The sequence below is a fragment of the Lipophrys pholis genome (genome assembly GCF_963383615.2).
Source record: "Lipophrys pholis genome assembly, chromosome: 13".
Classification (NCBI taxonomy): domain Eukaryota; kingdom Metazoa; phylum Chordata; class Actinopteri; order Blenniiformes; family Blenniidae; genus Lipophrys; species Lipophrys pholis.
This window is the reverse complement of record NC_137632.1, coordinates 25,104,427-25,119,707: the sequence shown is the minus strand read 5'-3', so window position 1 is coordinate 25,119,707 and position 15,281 is coordinate 25,104,427. Positions and strand designations below refer to the sequence as shown.

Here is a 15,281-nt window from a genome sequence, read left to right as displayed (position 1 = left end):
ATTCCACTTAAAATTTTGAACAACAGCAGCTGAAACCTTCAATTGTCTGTCATGGGGTGGGAGTTCATGAGAGAAGACAGCTCACCCATGGTTCTCCTCTCCCCCACCTCCTCCACCGGGTCCAGGGGGCCTCTCGGGACTGAACTGGGCTTCTGGACGTGCTTGTCTTGTCCTTCCTCTCCACAGTGGAGATGCTGCTTCCCCAGCAGACCACCCCAGAGAAAATGGCTGTTGCTGTAGATTTCTGTTGATATTTTCTGTCTCTGTGTGGTTGCTTTGTCACTTATTGGCAAAGTCCTTCATGTCTTTGTCAAAGTTTCACATCTAACCAATGTGGTTTTCTATTTCCTTTGTGCCATTTTGGGGTTGTTTTGTGTCTCCATTATGTTGCCAAGTTATATTTTGCCTTCTCTAAAATATCATTTTAGTGTGTTTGTTTTCTAATTTTAGGGATCTTTGAAGTCTTTTTGCACCTCATTTTTGTCGTATAGTGTAATTTTGTTAATATTTCATTGATTCTTGTGATGTTTGGAATTGATTTGTCCTAATTATCTATTTCTCTGATAGTTTTAAGCCACCTAATAGATATTCTATATCTCTTTGTGCAAGTCTTTGATTCCTTGTCGTCATTTGGTAACCTTTATTACCATGTGTATATTTCAGAGACTGTTTTCGGTCTGTTTGTTGTTATTATACATACATTTCTGTAATTTTGTGCCACTTCGATGTTGCTCACTTTCACGTTTTACTGTTGGTGAAATAGTCTTTTGCTTTCAGATTGAGCAGACCTCTGGGTTATTTAGTAAAAAGAGGAAGAAGAAAAGGGGAAGTCAGATAAAGAAAAACTCTGCTGACAGTTTCAGATGTGGATCTTCTTGCGCAGTTCACTTTAGGGGTTTGGATTCAGAATCTGTACTTTAAATAGCAAAGAGTTCATGTCAAAGTTGTGACAGATAGCTATAAACTGTGTGTATAAATTACACTTTCTTTTTATGGATAATTAATGTGTTTTTAGTTAATAATTTTTGTACTTTTTTTACTTGTAATATAATTTCAGGCATGTTTTTCTTACTTTATCACATTTATTGGGTAAAACAAAACACCTAAAAATAATTAATCTATGAAGCATCCTCAAGAGTGGATGTATGTACTTTTTTGTTGACATGTGTAATTTCAATTGTTTTATTAAGATTTAAGTGACGTATAGGTCTTTATATGCTGAAAATACATAATTTTGTAACGTACTGTTTACACAAGACTAAGTAAGTTAAAGAAAGATTGCTGTATTTCTGAATTTACAAAAGTTTTCAGAAGATCTCATCAGGTTTTCATCATTTAATTTTCTTTAATTTTTGTATGTTCTTTATAAACATGATTCATTCTGATATTTTAAAGACACAAGAGTCACATAACATGTAGAAAAGTCCCTACAAACACAGTAAGTGTGTTTCTTTCTTTGTGCGAGCTCCACCTGTTTGCTTTTATTCTTCAGAGAAAAGTGTTCATGCATTTATTTGCATTTTTCTGGATTATTCTAATGATGTGTTTACAGGTCTCACTAGGTGGTGGAGCACATTCCACTTGAGCTTCAATATCTGCTCTGGCTGCCTGTGTGTAAAAAGATCCACTTTAAAAATCTGACTTCGATCTAAAGATTCAAATGGTCTCTGATCTAAATACATCTCATATGTCTTGTAGAATATGAAACATCCAGACCCCTGAGGTCCTCAGGAAGACATTTTCTAAGTGTGTCAGTCAAATGAAACAAGGTGACGCAGCTTTTAGTTCCTACCCGCCTCACCTGTGCAACGAACTTCCTGCTGAAACACTCACTTATTTTAAATCAGAACTTTTATTAACTCATGCTTACATTAAACAATACTTTTTAATTATGTTATTAGCTTTATGTTTAATTATTCACCTTTTTATCCCTTTTTCTTTGTTTTAATGTGTTTTCATAATCTTTTTGTTAAAGATTCAAAATCTTAATCACCTTGTTTTAATGAATTTCTTTTTTCCCCATGTAAAGCACTTATTCAATGGTGTATTTATTGATTTAATTTTGGCACGTTTATTCCTCCATACTGAATTATCTTTTGCCAGAAATAAAGTTGGCATGTCTTGCAGCCACAAACACTTGAGTTTGTCTTGGCTTTTTTTTAATCGTCTTGATTCTGAAGTTTTAAAGATACACGAGTCACATAAGATGTAAAACTGTCCCTACAAACACTATTTTAATTCTTTGTGTGAGTGTGTTTTCTTTCTCTGTGTGTGTTCCACCTGTTTAAGTTTCACGCTGCACTCCATTACCTTATTTGGTTAAAGTGAGCGTAAAACGGAAACGAGTGTCGCTTTTATTATTGTCTTATCGGCATATTCTTTTTTCTGACTGTTTTAAATGATAATTTGCCAACATTTCATATAATTATAAAACAGTATATAAATAAATAAATAATAATGTGGACAAAATGAAATTTATTAGTTCTTTAATTGACATTTTTTCTTACGTGAACCATTCATTGGTTCTTGTTTCCTTCCGGAACCTTCCAGCGTGTGCTCCTTCTGTTTCCGGGTCTGGGTGGAGACCTGCGGTGTGATTTTTTTCTGAACTCATTTACTCTTTAAAGCTATCAAAATGCAGGTTGGTACATGTTTTTTTCCGGATTTTAAATCACGTATATCAATATTGGTGAATGATACAACGCAAGATGAGTTGTTGTCGATGAGACGTTTGACGGATAATAAGGTTATTCGGGTCGAAATGTTTGATAGTTAGCATTGAAGCTAGGTTTAGCTTTAGTTTTAAAGCCTCAAAATCAACAAAGTACTGTTAAAAAATGTGTTTTTGACGTTAGATTGACACAAACTGGAGGAAAATTCAATGTTGTTTGTTTCCTGGTCACGTTGCCTTCTGAAATACAAAATTGTCTGTCTTTTAGAGACAGGTTTTCCCAAAATAGTACAACAAAGTGTCACATTTGAATTGATCCACTAAGGGACATCCAAAGTGTCATGATTACAGTTTGACAGCTTTTTTTGTTTGGGCTTACCTCATGTACTATTTTAGTTTAAGAACTCGGTAGTATTCATGATCTGGGCGAACATGTGCAGGTAATTTAATTTGTCTCATGTAAAGTGAATAGTGACATTTAATGTCAACAAAAAAAAGAGGTCTATAACTTAATGTGTTGTGCTCCAGGATAACAGCTTTAAATATTCGTCTATGTTTGATATTGTGGTCCGTTTCCCCACCAGGACCCCAACGAAGACACCGAGTGGAACGATATCCTGAGGAAAAAAGGCATCCTTCCTCCCAAAGAGACCCCAAAAGATGAGGAAGAGGAGGAGTTGGCGCTCCAACAACAGTCTATTGGTAAAGAATAGAGAATTTTCATTAAAGATTTGTATTCAGATTCTGTGAGGTACTTTTTATACACCTCAGAAAACTGTCACCGATCCAGATTCAGCAAAAAATATTGTCTGACGTGTAGTGAGGCTGTTAACATTAATCTTCAAATGTTTCTCCTGCAGTTCAGTCATGGATCAGGAATTTGAATCGGTTCTTGAGTGACTGAAGAACTGATTCATCTCAGTAGTGTCCCTTCCTGTTTTCTATTCCGTTCTGAATTTGTGGGATGAAATACGAAAATGTACACGTAAACTAATCTACATACAGAAACTAAAATAAAAAAATATATTTATCTTCCCCATTTTGTTTGGATAACTCATCAACAGATTGTATGTCCTCTGTCAATCCTCAACGTCTGCTCAGTTCAAGTTCACGCCACAAGTCTCCGTAGTGAAATCTAAGAGTTTATACTTGAGGAGTTTAGAGTGAGCTGTGAACGTTGGATCATTTGCAACACTCGTGATCCTCTGCTGAATGTCCAACAGTTAAAACGTATGAAAGCATGACGCTGGAAGAACTGGACGAGAACGAGGACGAGTTCGGTGAGGACGACGAGGCTGCCATGGAGATGTACAGGTGAGTGGAGGATTTTCATATTGGTGATTTTCAGACTGAAGGTCAACAATATATTTTGTATGAATCTCAACTTGATCCTCGCTTTTTGGAATTACATATAAGGCCTTTTTTGGGTCATTTTTCAATAATGGGATGGTCTCTAGTGACTCTGACTTTGGCATAAAAGATGAACGGATGTGTGAGACGGGACTGCGTCTTTAAGATTTCATCTATAAATATTAATACCGGTGCAATACAATGCACAGTCCTAAATAACACAAGATTAGGAGATGGACATGTTGCATAATGAGTGAGAAGTAAATGTTTGTGCTCCTCCGGCCGCGTTCACTGAGCTGCGTCTCCTTCCAGACAGAAGCGTCTCGCGGAGTGGAAGGCCACACAGATAAAGAACATCTTCGGTGAGATCTGCGAAATCTCCGGGCAGGACTACATCAAAGAAGTCAACAAGGCCGGGGAGGGCATCTGGGTGGTGCTGCACCTCTACAAACAGGGGTAGGTCACCAACATCTCTGACAGAAAGAATCTAAAGATTTACCATAATTTTTACAATCGTGTATTAGTTAGTCATTCTCGGCTCCAGTGACTGCAGGAAGTTTTCCATCACAGGAACTTTGTGCACTTTGACCTCGGTAACCAGGCTTTAAGGGTCAAACTGAGCAGGGCTGCACACACATCGTTAATTAAATTGTCATTTTGATGTCGATGTTCCCAATATTGATATCACCAAACCACAAATATTGATCAATCTTGTTTTAGAGGACTCAGTCAATCAGTCGTGCACTGAGTCCGTCCTCGGTGTCCAAAAGTCCGTCACTCACGTCTCTTCTGTCCTGCAGCATCCCTCTGTGCACCCTCATCAACCAGCACCTCAGCGCCCTGGCCAGAAAGTTCCCTCAGACCAAGTTCCTCAAGTCCATCTCCACCACCTGCATCCCCAACTACCCTGACCGCAACCTGCCCACCATCTTCGTCTACTTCGAGGGCGAGATGAAGGCCCAGTTCATCGGCCCGCTGGTGTTCGGCGGCATGAACCTCAAAGTTGAAGGTGTCCGTCTTCTGCATGTTTCATTCACGTTAGCGTCCGGGGGGGGGGGGGAGTTCCCAGCTGACTGTGAGTAAGGGAGGCAACAACCTGCATAGCCCAGGACTTTAATCTGGAAAGAAAAGTGAAACTAGTTCTGAATGATTCACTGAAACTTAGCGATTAAGATGTTTTGATTGATTAGCAGGGCTGATTATTTCAAACCCCGTGGCCACAGAGCAGAAATTAGGAGCAATGAATCTAGAAAAACTGACAAATTCATCAAAGTAATGGGGAAAAAAAACCCAACTGTTGCAGCTGGAGTGAATTACCGTAATTTCCAGACTATAAGTCGCCACTTTTTTCACACGCTTTAAACCCTGCTCCTTAAACAATGAAGCGGCTGATTTATGGATTTTTAATGGTTAATAAGCTTCATGTCTCTGATATATGGGTGATGCGTTCAGGTGCATCACGTAACTCCAGCTTTAATTTGGTGGGTGCGGCTTATATTCAAGTGCGCTCAGTAGTCTGGAAATTATGGTAAGTGAAAGACGAAGATTAACATAACCTACTTCAAATCTTGGCATGTATCGTGAAATTCAAAACCTTTATCGTATGTTTACATAATAGCAAACGTCCTTCACAACCAAACACACAAAGTTAAAGACAAGAAGTGGAAAAAGAGCCTGATTGTTTACATTTTTATAAAGGAAATAAAAAAATCTCTGCTCATCCGATTTATATATTTACTTACTTGTGTGTACTTTTGTTTTCACGTGAGTAATAAAATGTATTCATGTGTAATTAGATTTTAATTACATTTTATTCATATAACGCCAAAATACAAGTCATTTCAAGGCACTTCTACTGATAAAAACCGAAGAATTCCATTTGTGCCTCCAAGCAGCTTGAAATGTCTGTTGTGAGTCTCGACAGCCACAAAACCGTTTCCTAGTTTTGTTCTCCCGATGCCACAAACGTCCGTCTGTAAGTCCGTTAACGTCACGGCCACACACTCATTACGAATGCACCGATTGTAGCACTTGCGCCAAAAAATAGTTGAACGTACCTTTTTTTATTGTTATTTTGGCCTTTTATTTCAATATTGGGTTTCGTCTTTCTATATTTGCACATTTTTTTAAAGGTTTAGTTGATTTTAATTGCTACCCTCTAGTAGTGTTGATACTTTATTGAATCAGTATGATGCTTCTTGTTTGAGCTCCACTTGGCTGTCGAACCATGTCGTAGTATTGAGCTCACACCTCTTACGTGTTGATGATTAACTCCCGTGTTCCCACCCCTCCCCCGCAGAGCTGGAGTGGAGGTTATCAGAAAGCGGAGCGGTGAAGACGGACCTGGAGGAAAACCCCAAGAAACAAATCGAAGACAAACTCATGTCGTCCATCAGAAGTTCGCTTCCCACACGGGAGGACAGTGACTCGGAGGACGAGGACGATTAAAAAAAAAACAACCAAATACTCCAACCTGGAAGCACCATGCAGACGATGCATCGGAATCGGTCATGTGAGGAAAGAAGAGCCTTGTTTATCACAGAGGAGGTGCCGAAGTGCAGCATTGCTCAGAGGCACCCGGGCAGACCTCAAGGCTTCAGGGACTCGAACCCATAAGCCACGTCTGAGCTGCTCATTGGTCCTTTCTCACACGTAAAAGCGACGTGAACACACGGTCACATTTCTCAATAAGTGTGTTTAAAGCATCTCCAACTTCAAAACGACATCCGATAGAATTTTTTTTTAATTGTTACGTTTGACAGTGATTAAAACACAAACTGTACATTTTCATGTATTCTGTTGGATTAAATGTGAGTTCGCCTCTTTGCCACAGTGACGTGTCGTATGTTGATTCCTAATGCTGTGTGGGAATGCTGCGTTCTTCCACCTGGGAACTGGGATGGTTCCAGATGGTAAAGTCCCATTTACCAGTTGCAAACGTTCACCTGACTGCAAAAAAAAGAATAAAAAAAATGGCCCCATATAAATTTGTAGGTAAAAATTATAAACAACCATGACATGCCTGTGGGGTCTGTATGTTTAGCAGTGGGCTTCCACTGGGGGGTGCCAGAGAGCTTCATCAGATAATTGTTTTTTCTTTCTTCTGAGATGAAATCATGAAAAAAAAGTTCAGAATTGAATTGTAAATTGTATTAGAGACATCAATCAAGATTCTAAGTTTATTTTAAAGGTACAAACCCAACAGTTACAACAGTTGCAGACTACGTGAGGACATTGTCGTTTGGTGGCAGCTCGTTCGCCATGTAGGCTCAAATAAGTTCCTGTTTTCGCATGCACGCTAGCAGCGTTTCAGAAAAGTTGCTTTTTCCCCGCCTACACGGAGTTAGACATTTTCGAAAAGTTCCATCTTGGTAGTAATTAAAAAAAAAAAAAAAAAAAAAACGCAATGAAGGTTTCGCATTTTCACACAACATTGTGGCGTAAACTTGGACTGAGATTAGCCAACGGTGCAGAAAGATCTAGTGCGGCGATACCGAAAGGAAACGCTGTTTATCGAGGAAACATTTGTGAAGTTAAACGTACGTAACAACCGTAGGGGCGGGGCTTATAAAATCTACACACTTCTATTGGACGCAGAGTTTGGGACACGCCCCCGAGTGCAGGATGAGGCATTCAGTCAATTAGTTTGATGAACTTTCCACATATTTTATTTTTTTTTAAAGAAGTAGGTAAAGGTGTGGAATCATATTTCATGGGGTCTTTAATGACGTCGTCTCTTGCGGCAGGGTGATGAAGCCGATTCGCTCGTTCGGTGGTTCGGACACAGTGAGACACGCGTTCAGCCACTTAGTCAGCTATTTAGTCTTTAGTTGTTGTTTTTTTTTTTTTCTTTCCATCTACACAATAATTTATTTTCTATGAACAAAGAGTCATGTTTCTGTCCCGGAGAGGCTGCTCCTCCGCCTGTCGGTCGCTCTTGGATGTGACGGACGTCCGGAGGCGGAGCCACCAGCTGCTCCTCTTCCGTAATCCTCCTGTCTTTTCCCTTCGTTCGTCTGACTCGCCGTCTGACTAGATCCCTTCTGGCAAAGCTCGAATCTTCTGTTTCGATTAGGAGGAGAGAGAGAGAGAGAGAGCAGTCAGTGTCAGCAGTGAAATCGAGCCTCAGCAGTCATGTGATCTAAAGAGACTCATCAGCGATTCATTACTTGGAGACGCTTCCTGGAAAGGTCAAGTCTTCATTCAGTAAACGGTGTTTAACAGTGAGAGGAAAGTAACTCTCTTCTGTTTTTACATCAATTTTCAAAGAAAAGATTAATCACGAGTTGGAAAAATCAGCAATCAATTGTCTCAATCAAGCTAAAGCTAATCTAATCTGTGTGAGAGCAGGATACAGGCCCTTAATCTAGTTATTCCAAATTACAATTACATGAAAAAGCTCTATTGTTTTCTCTGGAGATAAAAACAAAATCTTTGGTTTGCGCTCTGAAATGGTTCCGCTTCAGCTTGGAACTTTTCAAATTCTTGTTTTCCAGTTTTTCGATTCTAAAAGTTTATTTTGGTGTCGGAGCAACAACAAAACAAAAAAACATATAAAACAAGGACAAAACGCAAACATAAATGATGTCCCGACATATCCGAGAAGGGGTAGGACAAAGCAGAGCTGATTGGCTCCTCCACCTTTCTCCACTTCAACCATCAGTCATCTGTTGGTTTTTTGAATCTACGTATTTACCAACAAAATCTGTGTATTCATATTTACAAGAAAGAAGAGTAAATATCAATATAAATAAATAATAAATTCATTCCTATAGCCCGTCCTTCCTGCGCTTAGTGAACGCCATTGCTTTGTTCTGGTGTGTGTGTGTGTGTGTGTGTGTGTGTGTGTGTGTGTGTGTGTGTGTGTGTGTGTCTCACCAGGAGTAGCACCTTCTTCTTTCTCCTCTGGGAGAGTTTGGGTGAAAGTCGCAGCAGAGGGTGAACTGAGTGAGGCTGAGGGAAACAGGCAAGTCACATTAGAGGATAATCAACGACAAATACTGCAGTACTTCAAGGATCACAGTATACTACTATACAAAACAGAGGATGTATGACAAATGAAATCATGCTCTCCTATTATTCTCATTTATTTGTGACTCGCTGCCATGAGCCTCACACACACACGTCGCTGCTCGGAGTTTCTGATACAAACGTTCCCAACTTTTTCATTTTCCAACAAAAGCCTGGAAGGTTGTCTGAAAAAACACCTCCATGATCCGATTCCATCTTTCTTCCACAAACGATTTATTTATTTATTTATTTTGTAACATTTTCAAGTGAAACCGCAAAATCTCTGTAGTGTTTTGGGTGTTCGTTTCCATGACAACGGCGCTCGGAGCCACTGGAAACTCAACTTTTTGAAAATACTCTGACTCCATGGAGACGTGTGTGTGTGTGTGTGGGGGGGGGGGGGGGGGGGGCTTTTCTGAAACTACTATGCGTGAGCGCCAAGTCCGTTCTGCACATGCTCAGTAGAGACAATCATAAATAATGCTTCCTCCGCGGTGTCACGACGCCCAGTCCATTTTCTCCAGGTACTTTTATTTTGACGGTCGCCGTAAAAACAATCCAGCTTGGTCGTCTGTCCACTGGAGTGTTTGTGTTTTCCCTTCGCTGACGTTTAGAGCGTGTGGCTGTTACAAAAACAACAGTGCCAACTAGTGGCCCAACAAGCTAACTACACTGTCTTCTGCACCGTTTTCAAAAAGTTGCAGCGCAAACACGAAACTTTTAAAAAACAATGTGTTTTCATTTGTTCCGTTGCGTAAACGAGGCCTAAGTCTGTGTTGACCGACTTCCTGCAGATTGAAGTGGAAAGTGATTTAACCCTTTATAGGACCACAGAGCGAAGGAACTTTAAAACTAAATATTCTGTTTTATTTTGATGCTCTTAGAAACTATGACAAATATTAACCTTCGTTGATGTTGAATTAAAGTGTTTTCGCACAGATGGAGTGACAGACAGCCTCCGCTGCTGCTTCCTGTGTGCTTCTGTTCTCACCTCTTGCTGTAAAGCTCCGACAGAGTTTCGCGCTTTCGAATAATGAAACAGGAACTGGGAAGAAGAGACGAACCAATCAATAAGCTGCTGCTCAACAAATGTCAGAAAATGAGCGCAACCAAGCACAGAAAAAAGGGAGGGAACACCTACTCTTTTAAAGACGTTCTGGACTTGCTCCTGTGGAGGAAACACAAACGAACGTTAAATCACAGAACGACAAAGTCCAGTTGTATCTATGGACGAGCCCCGTGGAGCACGTGTGGCCTCGGCTACCTCGTTCTGGTCCGTCCACAGCACATCGCTCGAGTCTTCGCTCTGGATCCCTCGAACCTGCGGGGGGAAGCCCACTCTGAGTCACCAGCCAGAACATTAAGACCACTGATGGTTGAAGTCGGTAACACCGATTACATCTTACACCGACAAGACACCTTTTAAAACAAATCTTAAAACTTTCCTTTTTTTTTAAAAAAAATAAAGCATTTCCTTTGAGGTCTTTTGTGGATTCTCTTTTGAGCTTTTTTTACCTTTAAAATTTGTAAAAAAAAAACATTCCTTTTAAACTTGTAGTACTTTGAGATTGTTCAAATGTAAAGTGCATTTACAAATTATTATTATTATTATTATTATTATTATTATTATTATTATTATTATTATTATTATTATTATTATTATTATTATTATTATTATTATTATTATTATTATTATCACCATTTTTACTTTATGCCTGTATGATTGTGGAAACAAATGTCCAATAAATAAAAGATGAAATTAAAGATTTTCTCAGATACCTAAAAGGTTTGATTGATGAAGGGATGATTGGATGAAGATTATTATTGAATTAAAGTTGAATTCTTACCCTTCTTAGCTGCACTCCGTCTTCCCACAGATCCAGAGGATGAGCATCTGGATTAATCAAAAAAATAAAATAAAACAATTTGTTAAAAAATTTGATGTTGAACTGAAGCAGCTAATCTTTTTCAGGATTATTTATTGTGACATTTTGATTTAATATTAATTATACTTGAGCTGTGTGTGCGCTCCACCGTTAAAGGTTTTAAAGGGATTTTTTTAAAGCACAATATTCATAAACTTTAAAATTAACAGTGAATGTTTGAAGCTTTCTCTCAATAATGTTTTTTTTAAATATTCTTAAATTGTCACGTGAGACACATAAGAGGTTTTATTATCTTTTTAAAAAATGCATGCTTACATATGAGGACTGATAAGAAGAAAAGAAAAAGAAAAAAAGGGAATAAAAGAGAAAAAACTAGAAAAGATTTTAATAAAGAAAGCAATAAAAATGAAAAGAAAAGAAAAGAAAAGAAAAGAAAAGATGAAAAAGAAAGAAAATATAAAAAGACCCAAAAAATTTACCATTTAAAAAATTTTAAAAAATAAAAAAGAGGAAAATAGAAGAAAAAGCAACTGAGGTTCAAGTCAAAGAAGAAGAAAATATAAAAATTTGAAATAGTATTTTTAAATTATAAATTGTGAGCATCCAAAACATGAAGTTAGTCTAATAACAGACAAAAATGTGAATTTGGTGTGTTTACAGATAAACACTGAAAGTTCAACACTTAAATAAAACAAAGTAAATAAAGCTGATTTAAAAAGAAAGAAAAAAGAAAGAACAGAAGAAGACGTAACACTATATTGGTCATAAAACCATAGACACATTTACTTTCAAAGGAATTAAACGACTTTGTTTTCATCAACACTTATATAACCGACAATCTAGTCCTCATATTTATCTAGTTATTTACTTAATCTTGATTAAAGTCATTAACAAAGTGACTTCATCCTAATTCAGTTTGACTGTTTTTGTCGTCTGTCTTTTGCTCATTTTCAGATATTTTCATGAATAATAGAGCAAAAATAATCATAGATCAAGCGTTTACAGGTAAATGCTGAAAAGAAATAAATCTTAAACACAATAATGAAGATAAATAGACTAAAACCTCACCGACATATGAATCAATATTCACAAAGTTTACAAACAGATTGAATGCATGACTCACCAAGAAGTGATAGAGCATGAAGAAATCAGTATATCAACATAATCGGCAGGGATTTAATAAAATACGATTCCTTATTTACTGTTTCTGCATGTAGAAACTCTTTTTTAGCACAATTTATATATACTTCAAATGTTGTTAAATGATATTTAAATACTCCTTTTAAACTTTTCTAACCTTTTAGAATTAAAAAACTGTTGCTTTTATGTCATTTGTTGACATTTATTGTGTTTTATTTCTCTTTTTGAAGTTTTCAAAACACCTTGTGTTGCAAAAGCATTTATGAAAAGTGCTACGCAAATAAAGTTTGATTGTATATATATATATATATGTATATAGGAAGAGATGATATTCCAGAGTAAATAAAGTTCCAGTCAATTTCACAATAAATAGTTAACAGAAATAAAGATAAAAAACAATCAAAAATAAATTGGATTGACTTATCTTCCAGTTCCCACACGCTATTAAGTCTAATTCAACTACGTATTGTGTTCCCTACAAAAACCAGAATATGATGTCCTGATGTTTGCCTGTTTGTTTGAAATCAGAAGTGCTGCTACAGAATTTGATGTCCACTGTGCATATATTCACATCAGGTGCCAACAGTTCTCATATTTTCCAGGTGCAGTCACTGATGCGGTGCACAGTGCAGGTTGCAGACACCCTGGACTCATATATGTGGGAGGATGACACTAACAACACAACAAAGCATGATATCGCTGAGGTTTCTGCAGCCATCAGTGGACACGGACACACACACACACACACACATTCGCTCTGTGGGTCAGATTGGACCCGGTTTTGGTCCACGAGCCGCGTGTTTGACACACAGTCTGCAGAATCAGGCTGATTCATCAGAGCTTTTAAACTAAGATCACGTTAAAACGACAGACAAACACATCCTCCATGCGCATGAAACTAGTAGAAGTGGAACTATGTGCTTTTATATGTTTCTTTAAAATTAAATGGATTCCAATGCGGTCTCGATGATGTGATGTTACACATTCTAAACGAGTTTTTATTTCACTTGTATAATCGAGGAAGAGAATTGATAAGACTTAAAATGTGCTGTAACTTTCCTCCAGTAACGCTAAAGGTTGAACTATTGTATTTTCAGGTGTGTTGATGAGCATCCCTGCAGGATCAGGTGAGAACAGTGTTTCTTAAAGTGTGAGGGGGGCTCCTCTGGGGGGCGCCAGAGAGCCTCAGGAGTGCAGCAGCCAGAAAATATACAGTTTTTTTTTTATATTGAAAACAAATCATGATAAAAACAATACGGTGGAATGTTAAACTATTATTTGATATATTAAACCAAATACAAACTGTCTGGGGTTGGTTGAAATTTTGCTAAATATCGATTTAAATATAGAATAAATCTGGATATTCTTCAAAAGATGTATTAAATATTTGCGTTTTTCTGCTGCTGCACTCACCAGTACCGTCTTATTTATAAATGATTAAAACTCAGATTTACAATCATCCCACAGAATTAATGCTAAAAATATAACTTAAAAAAGAAATCATGTACGTTTACAAGTGTGGCGCTAATGGCTGTAATATGGGGAGAAAAAACACGTGACCTTTAATTAATGACCTGCAAACGTGCACATGGTGACCTATTACCAAGTCATTATTGAAGAATAATGAACCACCTTGTCACTTCAGGAATATCCATCCAATTAACAAGTAACTCATAGAAAGTAGTGAAATCGCCTTTTATATAATGAAAGTCCATTTGTGGTCACATATTAAAGTGCAGGCATATACTAGGATTGCGCGTATTTAGGTAAGTAAAATTCCAAATGTTTTGTTTTTAATTAACATGTGGAAAAAGGGACAAAGCTTATCTTGAAGACATTGTATAAATGTCTATTCATCTATCGAAATGACCTCATAAACATATATAAACCACCGGCAAATGATTCAATTGCAAAGAAATAACCCTTAAAAAGTACGCTATATCATCATTTAAACGCTATTTAAGACTATTTTAAGTGAAAACGTCATTCTAATGTAAAACGAGGCAATTGATTGAATATTTACGCAAACACACCCTTGTATCTGATCTTAATCTTTCACTTTGTTCTCAAATACATTCAGTAATCTATTAGAAATTGTACGGTTTGTACCATTTCTATTATCTATTTGCAGAAATATGCGCATGGTTCAGTCGCACTATGAGTTTGGGGAACTCGGGTTCGAGTCCCGGTTGCGGCACTCCTGCGTAAAAATGTAATTTCTGGTGCAAGTTGCAGTGACTTGCTCTGACAAGTCCAATATAACCGTAGTAAAAGCCTTGATATGCATTAAAAAATATATATTAGAATCCATGCGTTTATAATGTGATGATGATGCGCGAATTTGACAGGTTTTACAATTTATTCAAAAGGAGCTAATCAACAGATCAAGACTAAGAAAAAAAATAAGCGTTAATCTCATTATCACCTACCTATTAACTTCCAACATCCAAAAAAAGCGAATAGACATAGAAGAAAAAGTAGTCTCTCAGTTGGCACCGTCATGTCTGCAGCGCTTCCTCTGCTCGCTCCGCTCGGTTCTGCTCGTCTCGGCTCGGTTCTCCTCGGCTCGGATAGCTGACGTGCACTCCCGCCGGTCCGGTGTTGTGGTCTGAGTACAATGTCCCTCAGTTTAAAAGCACGCAACTTTACTCGGCTGACGGGGTTTCCCTCAAGTGGCCAATCACGCTCCGGGACGATTGCGCAAATCCAACGCGCCTTTTACGCGCGTCTCCCTCTCTCTCTCTCTCTCTCTCTCACACACACACACACACACACACACACACACATACACACACACACACACACACACACACACACACACGGATATGACTGGACTTTTTCTTTTTAATGGATAACGAATAAAACACTGAGCGACTTTATAATACTTCATGAATGTGCGGCTCCTCTTTCCAAGCCCCTCGGTTCCCCATCAGTTGCTCTAAATCGGGAGGTTCAAACGCAATTTAATCCACATTCACATCAATTTCATCTTGAGTGAGCCTGTCCGGTAAGATAGTGCCATAATAATCTTTAAATGTGAACTTTCAAAGAACATACAGAACCAGGGTGTATGTGACGGAAATGTCCTTATTGTCACAAAGACAATCTCAACATGAAACCAGTTTTAATGAAACCTTCTGGTGCAAAATACAGTGAGAATGTCCAGAAAACTTCATCTAGAGCTGTTGCACTCACCCTGACAGCATGGCTTTGAGGTTAATGCT

At 38.0% G+C, this 15,281-nt stretch overlaps 2 protein-coding genes across 2 annotated transcripts; one reads left to right on the top strand and one right to left on the bottom strand.

The window, feature by feature from the left end:
• Window positions 1–2,557: 2,557 nt before the first annotated feature.
• pdcl3 (phosducin-like 3) lies at window positions 2,558–6,853 on the top strand. Its single transcript, XM_080478646.1, has 6 exons — window positions 2,558–2,641; window positions 3,256–3,373; window positions 3,895–3,985; window positions 4,334–4,477; window positions 4,822–5,030; window positions 6,321–6,853. The coding sequence occupies exons 1-6, from the start codon at window positions 2,636–2,638 to the stop codon at window positions 6,467–6,469; spliced, it is 717 nt and encodes a 238-aa protein (XP_080334772.1). The 5' UTR covers window positions 2,558–2,635; the 3' UTR covers window positions 6,470–6,853.
• On the bottom strand, window positions 6,610–14,559 carry nms (neuromedin S; the record flags this gene model as incomplete). The annotated part of the gene is made up of 7 exons (XM_080478230.1): window positions 6,610–6,666; window positions 8,900–8,974; window positions 10,023–10,076; window positions 10,173–10,199; window positions 10,296–10,352; window positions 10,879–10,925; window positions 14,487–14,559. The coding sequence occupies 7 exons, from the start codon at window positions 14,557–14,559 to the stop codon at window positions 6,610–6,612; spliced, it is 390 nt and encodes a 129-aa protein (XP_080334356.1).
• Between the last annotated feature and the right edge of the window lie 722 nt (window positions 14,560–15,281).